The sequence below is a fragment of the Etheostoma spectabile genome, chromosome 2 (assembly GCF_008692095.1).
Source record: "Etheostoma spectabile isolate EspeVRDwgs_2016 chromosome 2, UIUC_Espe_1.0, whole genome shotgun sequence".
NCBI classification, from domain to species: Eukaryota; Metazoa; Chordata; class Actinopteri; order Perciformes; family Percidae; genus Etheostoma; species Etheostoma spectabile.
This window is the reverse complement of record NC_045734.1, coordinates 7,948,973-7,957,919: the sequence shown is the minus strand read 5'-3', so window position 1 is coordinate 7,957,919 and position 8,947 is coordinate 7,948,973. Positions and strand designations below refer to the sequence as shown.

The following is an 8,947-nucleotide window of genomic DNA, read 5'->3' as shown; positions in this document are numbered from 1 at the left end:
TTGACGGGGACAGCGACACGGCGGCCATCTTGGGTCGATTGTGTGGCAGCAAGATCCCAGAGCAGTTGCTCTCCACCGGCAACAAGATGTACCTCCGCTTCATTTCTGACGCCTCGGTACAAAGGAAGGGCTTCCAAGCTACACACTCCACAGGTGTGTGTCTGCATGAAAGCATATTTAAGTGTTTGTACATGTTATTAATGTTTTATTAATATAATATTAATAATATCTCACTTTATGTGCAACACTGTGAGAGTTATTTGGATCTGCAAAGAGCATCACTCACATTCACCTGTTTAGCTTTCTCAAGTTTGAATTGTTTTTTTAGAGCAATATCTACCTCTAGTGGTTCAAAACAGCACGTACATGACAATGTAACGAGTTTATTGACTATATGGGACAAAACAAAATCTAACAAATGTCTAGTTTTACAGATTAAAATTTCACTTTTTACTGATCATGTGTTTCTGCAGAGTGTGGAGGTCGTCTGAAAGCAGAAGCTCGTCAGAAGAACCTTTACTCTCACTCTCAGTTTGGAGACAATAATTACCCGGGTCACACTGACTGCGAATGGCTGCTGATGGCCGAACAGGGTTACGGCATCGAGCTGAGCTTCATTACGTTTGAGGTAGAAGAAGAAGCTGACTGTGGTTATGACTACATCGAGCTGTACAACGGGTACGACGCCGACTCACATCGACTCGGTCGCTTCTGCGGTTCAGGGGTAAGATTTTATGTTGTTTTTAAAGGCTCATTTTTCATCTTTGATGTGAAAACTTGGCCCAGTTCAGAGGACCAAAACCAACAATGAATTGATTTCACTAAGAAGTATTGCAAGTGTAACCAAAGCCTGAATTATCATATTCCTCTTTGCTGTAGAGCTCCATTGTTGTACAAATAACACATCATAAGCCGCACCTTTACACTGGGTTACATGTTCCTTCATAACGATGAACATGATGTTTTGAGTCCATCCCACATACACCATCCCTCGCCATAAATACTCACTAGAGCATTAAAGGTATCCATCAGATGAAAGGAGTCCCCAACAAATGTTCCGTTTAGTCCTCTTTGAGAAACAAGTATTAATAACTATAGTGCCCAGCTAAAATATCATTTTTAAACTAAAATAGAAATACTTAGAAATGATATGTCTGTGAACCAACGGGAGGAAGTCAGAAAGTATAGAGTGAAGGACTAAACCACTGTTTGTTTTCTTTTCATACAATTTGTTGGCAATCAGATAAATATAGAATAGCATCAGTCTTATCTTTAAATACACACCTGTATACTTTGCATTTTTGCTGTGGACTTAGATGTTTTATTCTTTTTTACCATTGCAGGCAGCCATTAATGTCCATTGTTTGGTATCAATATGTTATTAGCAGACTCTTGTTTTGCTTGAGTTGAACTGTAGTATACACCAGGGGTCTTCAACGTTTTCCAGGCCAAGGACCCCCAAACTGATGGCGAGATGGAGCGGGGACCCCCTAATTATATATATTGTATAAAATTGTGTTATATCAAACTGGTCCTATAGTGCCATGTTGTCATTGATGACTGAAAGACATCTTCTGCCTCCATTTATCTGTTTACTACAGTGTGTTGAATTCATGTTAATGTGTATTTAAAGATTTCAATTAGTGGAAAAATTGCGGGGGGGGGGGGAATATAAAAAAAAGTCTAATCAACCAAAACTTTCGCGACCCCCATGCAGTACCTCCGCGGACCCCCTAGGGGTTGCGGACCCCCTGTTGAAGACCCCTGGTATACACCATTTACTGGTATGCCTGGATTGCCCACCTGTTAGAGCATGGGACCCATGTACAGTGGCTCAGTCCTCACCGCAGCGGCTGCAGGTTCAATTCTGACCTGCAGCATGTTGTTCCCCCTCTCTCTCCCCCTTCATGTCTAAACTCTCCTGTCAAATAAAGGCCTAAAATGCAAAAAAAAGACATAATTAACTTTTTTTTTTTCTTTTTTTTTTTGTTAACGTAAAATTCTTGTTCAGCTCCTTATTTATATAATATTAAACACTGATGCCTTAAAAGAGTACAGTACTTGAGTAATTTTACCTTGATGAGAATGACACATGTCAAACAAGTTTAAGTCAAGAGTTTATTGATGTTAATATAGAATAAATTGGGACTATCTGGAAATTGGGAAAGATACACACCCAACCTCCCCATCTATAAAACAACACACATAAAGAAGCTGTGACTTCGAGAATATTTGATTTGTAGTTAGTAAACTGAATTATACACAATTCTGTGATATCACCTTCTAAATGTGTGACAAACTGCTTCACATTGCCTCTCTATCTTCTGTTCTTCAGCCCAGGGAGGAGATCTACTCGCCGGAAGGCGCTATGCTGATCCGTTTCCATAGCGACGACACAATCAGCAAGAAGGGCTTCCACATCCGCTACACGAGCACCAAGTTCCAGGAGAGCCTTCACACCAGGAAATGACCTCACACGTGGCCCATGACCTCTGACCTCTGTGCAGCGCTCTCCCCCCCCCCACCACTGTCACCCTGACCTTCATCATGGCAATGAGAAAAGTAAAGCCTGTCCCCTCTTCTCATACCCAGCAGACAGAAGTGGACAGTCGCCAGCCGCAGGTGGAAGACACTTTACGTGAACATTAGTCTCCCCTCTGTGGCCCCGCACAGGTCATCGTAATGTGAGACGAGACAGAAAAAAAACCACAGGATATTTAATATGAGACGACTGAGTGGGCCATTTCTGTGGAGGAGATGGTTTTCATTACTGCACATCAAGCTACCCTCAGTGTGGATACTCACAGTTGCAAAACAAAAAACTACAAACACACACATTAACACACAAGATTCAAATCCACAACTATAAACTACGGACGCTTGAGGAACTGAGAAGCTTTTACCTAAAAGAAAAAGCATCCAACAAGGGGTGTTCTGAGTCTTTTTTTGACTCCTTGAACTGTGCAACTTACTGTGATCAGACTGCTGCTCATACCCACAGTAACTGAGAGAAAACTCTAAAAAGACATGTTTATTGCCTTTGATGCCTGGGAACTGGTCTCTTCAACCCAGCTCAGAACGGCTGCAGATGATTTTATTTCATGTCTTATTGTAAAAACCCATTGTGTTTACTGTATGTGTGTTTGTGTGTACAGAGAAAAAGAACAAACAAAAGGCTGAAGGCCGTCATTTGCCCTTTTTGCTTCAAGCTTATGCAGACAACCATCATGGAATGGGGAACGTATATAAAACATCGCAAATGGAGAATTGATCTGTGATGTTAATAAGCCTTGCATTTTGATGTGTGTGTGTCCATGCTGTTTTTGGGTTTGTATCATCTTGTAACAAACTGTCATGGATGTTTCCAGTTTCATCTCCCTCCCCCCCCAAAAAAAAGGAAATTGGAAGGGAATATTTTCACAGCTGTCTCTTAGAGTGACACTATTCTGATTGAAGGAGAGATTCCCATGGTGCTAAAAAATAAAAATACACTGAATGACAGATGACTGCGGTTGGAAGTAAAGGTTTTCAATAGGAGACAGTCAGTGTGCAAACAGCACACTGCATCAACAGCACTAGTCCTGTGGAACTACAATATTGCCTTAGAACCAAAATTATGCTGTCGTTGGTCACTCCTATGCTCTCGTGTCAGCGGAGTGTCTTCGAGGTTTTTTGGCAGCGTATTTCATTTGTTTGGAGATCTTGAATGGTTTTATTGTTAAAAAAAACATGGGAAATGTAGTCTGTGTGTGAGATAGAGTGTCAATGGTGCATGTGTGTTTGTGTGTCACTTTTGTAGTTGCTCTCAGAGATACATACACACTTGCTTACACATCCCCAAGTACACAGAAAGTCATTTGTGTGCATTTTCCCAAACATATCTGAACATTCTTCCCCTTCTGTATATTTGGAGCTTGGAGAGCAAAGTGCTGTAAAGTTGAAGGATTATCAAGGTGCATACAGGATGCATCATTTGTTGTGTTGAATGCAAATGTGTAAGTGTGCTTTGTAGAAGATTATAGAGAAATAACGTGTGTGTGTGTGTGTGAGTGTGTGTGTGTGTGTGTGTGTATGTCTGTAAACTGTTTTTAAGTTGAATCATTCATTGCTGTACGTGCCAAGCTCCAGGTGACTCTGATCCACTGTAGCTTTTGTTTTATCGTTCCACCTCTGTGTCCGTTCAGAGACACTGACGTGACGTCCTCTGCATCAGTCATTAAAATACACACAGGTAAAAACTACACTCATTTGTGTTTTGTGGATTATTGCGATGTGTTTTGAATGAATTTAGATTTTCTGTTATTTTCTGTTTTTTGTTTTTTTTACCAGTTTAGACAAGACAACAATAATACCATGTACTGATCCTTAAAATCAAATCCTGACGTTTTCCCTTTGTGATAATTCTATTCTATCTATACGTGTTTTCTTTCACATGATAACATTATAGTCACAAAGCACATTGATGGTGCTTAAAGGCTCAGAATGTATTACTTTTTTTGCCAAAAGAAGCAACTCTAAAAACGATTTTTTGTTATACTAACTTTATTTCCTGTCTTTAGTTGTTTCTATCACTTTAAAGCTAACTTATTCTACCTCAACAGCTATGTCATGTTTCCTATTGAGTCTGGCATTTGGAACTTAGGTAAACATAGCCTTTTTTGTGTTAAATTATAATCAATATTTAGATTATTATATTTTGCAAAATATTATTATTGCCGAGCGTTAGACGAGAAGATTATACAATTTAATGTCTGTATGCTAAATATGAAACTACAAAGTACAGCTAAATAGCTTAGCTTAGCATAAAGACTGGAAACGGGGAAACAGCTAGCCCGGCTCTGTCCAAAAATAAAAAATCTGCCTACCAGCACCTCTAATATAAAGCTCACCAAGTTTTTACATGATGGTTTCTGTACAAATTAAACAAACAAGAGGTGCTGGTAGATTATTTTGTGACTTGTGTGTTATTCCATGTATTTATGTAACTTATTATGTTCCATCTCACAAACAATATGCAAAAATGCTATAATTTAAATATAAGTAGTGTGCCAGCTAAAAAATAAATGATCATAAAGAGCAACAACGGCTCAGCAGATGACCTCTGGCCACACACAGAACAGCTGATCAAAGGTCTCCTGTTGCTGCTCTGAATTTAATTCATTATATTTTAGTAAGATTTTTAAAAACAAAGTATCAATTAAACACTGAAAATGTCAAAAAAAAACTCTAGTGGCACCATGCAGCTCCATATAAAGCAGCTGAAGAAAGTGTGGTTTTAATGGTATTGAGTAAATAAAAAAATAATATAATTCTGCATAATGCATGGCAAAAAAAAAAAACTTGGTTGCTGCTGTTATTAATCATTCCTGTTAGGGCCGTGGCTGATAGAATAGTTTTTAAGTGGTGTTTTAATAGTGGTTGGCTCCTGGTGATAATAGGCTAGCCATGCTCACGGGCAAATGTCAAGCGTCTTCATGGGGGGAAAACAACAATGCGCATGCCCAAAGTTGTTATGAAAGCGGATGACACAAATTTGAAGCCAGGTGCGGCTAATTACCTGTTACCACGCTCCAGTTTTATTGGCTGTTTGCCAAAGTACTGTTGTCATTTTTTAGTTGTCATTTTACAGAACTATGAACAATGTGGGTTATCTTCTACCACACACATTTAAAAGTCTTCAATTCAACCACCAGCCGCGAGATATTATAAACAAAACCTCTGGTAGTGGTTCTCCAGGAAAAAATGGCTAACTGCAAGCTTGAAGACGTTAACCAAACATAACTGACAGCCCGTTCAAACGACGAGTTGTAACGTTATAACAACAAACCAGAGAACAGGTATGTGCTCACTCTGACTATCACCTATGTTAAACGTGGGGAATGTGAAATAGTGCATTATGTCAACATTTTAAAATGTCTTAATTTTTTGGTTTTGCATTTGTGCAAAGTAGTTTTTGCCCCTAACACCACCCCCCCCCACACACACACGCACATTTTTACGTTACTACATAGGCCTGCTGTGTGAATACTGTAGCCTTTACACCGCCGCCCTGTTTCTAGATTTAATAAATTATATGCAAAATGAAATATATATATATATATATATATATATATATATATATATATATATATATATATATATATATATATAATTAATGCTTAATCATACAAGACACTTCACAATATGAATGTTGCTCCCTAGAACATCTATGTTTGACTTTTGACCCATTTTAAAGGACTTGATGGTATCTTGAAGATAAGCCACTTACCTTTTTAAAGGATCAGTTTGATGAGTTTCAGTTGGGACCGTTTACAGTGGTTGTCACATCTGTGGTTCAACAGCTACCGCTGTTTGCTGTCACTGTTGCAACCAGTCAACCACTAGAGGGTGCTCAGTTTGAGCTTTTCTAAGGTCACTGCTTTGACATGTATCAACTGTTTGCCCCCAAAAGTATGTTTTTAGTGCTTTTAACCTGTCTCTGAGATGAATATAGATTATTGTGTAAAACTCATAAATGCCTGTTTTAAAGTGAAACAATGCTTTTAGTTTGGAGTTTTATTATGAGAGCAAAGCTGTAGTGTTCATGTTGTGTGTGTGTGTATGTGTGTGTGTGTGTAGCATATATATATATATATCCATATGTATATTTGTATGTGTGTGTGTATATATATAACAACATCTAATAGTTGTCAGTCTGTATTAAGATAATGTTGTCTGACCCTCTATCTGCAGCAGTATGTTAGATCTTCTCCGAAATCTTTGACTTTTCCTCCATCTACAGTTCATCCAGAGAACTGCAGTCAGACTACTGTAACTAAGTACTCATGCATATAGAAGCAGGGACAATAGGAAACTTAAAATAAATATATATTTTTTTATTCAAAGCCTTTAAACCCAGATGTATACTACGGATCCCTCCCGGGGTCATTTGAGAGAAAAAATCTTTGCACACAGTTTACAACACAGAGAGCACAGTTTATAAACTGCGCACAGATTTCCGCATGGCTTTTTTTTCTCATTTGACTCCAGGGGGGCTCTGTAGAATACAGAAAGGTTCAAACCTATGGCTCACCCCAGTCTGTTTAAAAAAACAAACTCACAAACAAGCCATGTAACCAATAAAGGCTTCTCATTTTAAATTCCATATAGTTTGGTCCTGCTCTTTTAAAAGTGAGTGCCTTAAGTTCTTTGACAAAGGATTACGACCATAAAAGGAAGGAATATGTAGGGAAAAGTGGGTGCATCCTAACTCCTAATTTCCACCGGTTGCAGAACGTCTGCAGATCCGCTCCGCAGCGTATCGGCTCTGCACTCCGCTATCCGTCACTACCCACCAGGTCCGGATTTGTTGCGGAACGGCTGCGCCCATGACTGACAGCTGAAGTCTCAAGGACCCATGAGATCTCGCATATTCATGTTGAATAGAACCACAAAACCAACAACAGTTTGTTTCCATCTAGAGGATTAGAGGGGAAACCACTCTGTTCTGTGTTTTCAAGGTGTAGTGCAGCGAAATATGATCTGCCGTGAGCATGGCCTATTTTATTTTAAAAATTAGCTCTCCTGTGTCAGGCAAAAATAGAAGCTTTGCATATGTGCTCCGGAGGGCTGCGGATCGCCGGAGCTGGGACGGAGTCGGGACACAGCTGGTCTGCAGTCAGTGAAAATACACACATTGACTTTAATGGAAACCTAATGACTCCGTTCCGTAGTGGATCCACAGACGTTCCGCAACCAGGGTAAATTAGCCTTAAGACCCATTGAGCACACCTCCTTTTTTTCTGGACTTGCATTGAAAAAAATTAAAATTCTTCAGAGCTGCAAATAACAATTATTTTCATTAATCTGCAGGCTATTTTTGTGATTAATGGATTCATTGTTTTATCTCCTAACTGGGATAATCACAATTTCCCTGAGCCCAAGGTTACAGGTCAGTTCAAAAAGTGAAGAGGGTTAGTTTACTTACATACAAGACAAAGGGAAGCAGCAAATCATCACATTTTAGGAGTAGGAACAGAGGCATTTGTGACATCTTTTCTTTTAAAAAAACTATTTGCTGCTAATTAAAATAGGTGCTCATTCATTTTCTGTAAATCAATCGTCTAATCATTAGGGGTCCAAGCTGGAGGCTATAGGAATGACAGCAGGGCTGTGGAACCCTATTGTAATTATAGTTTTACAATTACTTCTTTGTAAAAACAATATATTGGTTCCTCTTGACAATGCAGACCCCAGTGTCAACAGTCCATTAGGAACTATTTTCTCTAGAAACTAGAATATCAAGTTTAACTGGCCATTTTGATTTTTTTTTTTTTTTTTTTTTAAGCAAAACTGTGTAACTTTTTTTGTTTTTGTTTTTTTGTTTCCAAAACCGTTTCAGTGGTTCATCAACTCGTAACAAGGTGAACGACACTTCTGCATTCGCTTTGCGGCTCTCTACCGGCTCTAACCGCACTATGCAACTTTGCCAGATCGGGTAGCGGATCTGTAGTTCCAATGAGACATAATGGGACAATTCTGCACCGAAGCGGGAAAGTTACATAGTGTTGCTTCAACTCGTATCCACAACTACTGAGTCAGCTGCAGTTGTAGCAATTTTTCTACTCATTCTACCTCAAGTTCCCACAGCGCACCATTTGTAGGCCTTCAACTAACGAATACTTTAATGATGAAGCCACTGATTATTTTCTCCAGTAATCATATGGTCTACCCATCACAAGTTCCCAAGGTGATGTCTTAAAATGTTTTACTATCAGATAAGCAGAAAATATTCACATTTGAGGAGATAAGAAGTGAGTTTCTGCATGTTTTTGCTTAGAATTACTTAAAATTAATAAATTATTAAAATAATTGCTGATTAATGTTGTTGATTGACTTATCAATTAGTCAACTCTAGTTAATGATTTCATTAGGAACGGTTATCTACGGAAATAAGAAAATGAACTCT

General features: G+C 38.8%; 1 protein-coding gene across 1 annotated transcript in view; it reads left to right on the top strand.

Moving 5' to 3' along the window:
• Window positions 1-8,663, top strand: part of tll1 (tolloid-like 1) — a 56,003-nt gene extending 47,340 nt beyond the window's left edge. Inside the window, exon 22 of the mRNA XM_032499407.1 lies at window positions 8,632-8,663. Coding sequence (XP_032355298.1) covers window positions 8,632-8,642 — 11 coding nt within the window. The 3' untranslated portion in view covers window positions 8,643-8,663. The remainder of the gene's footprint in view (window positions 1-8,631) is intronic.
• The last annotated feature ends 284 nt before the right edge of the window (window positions 8,664-8,947 follow it).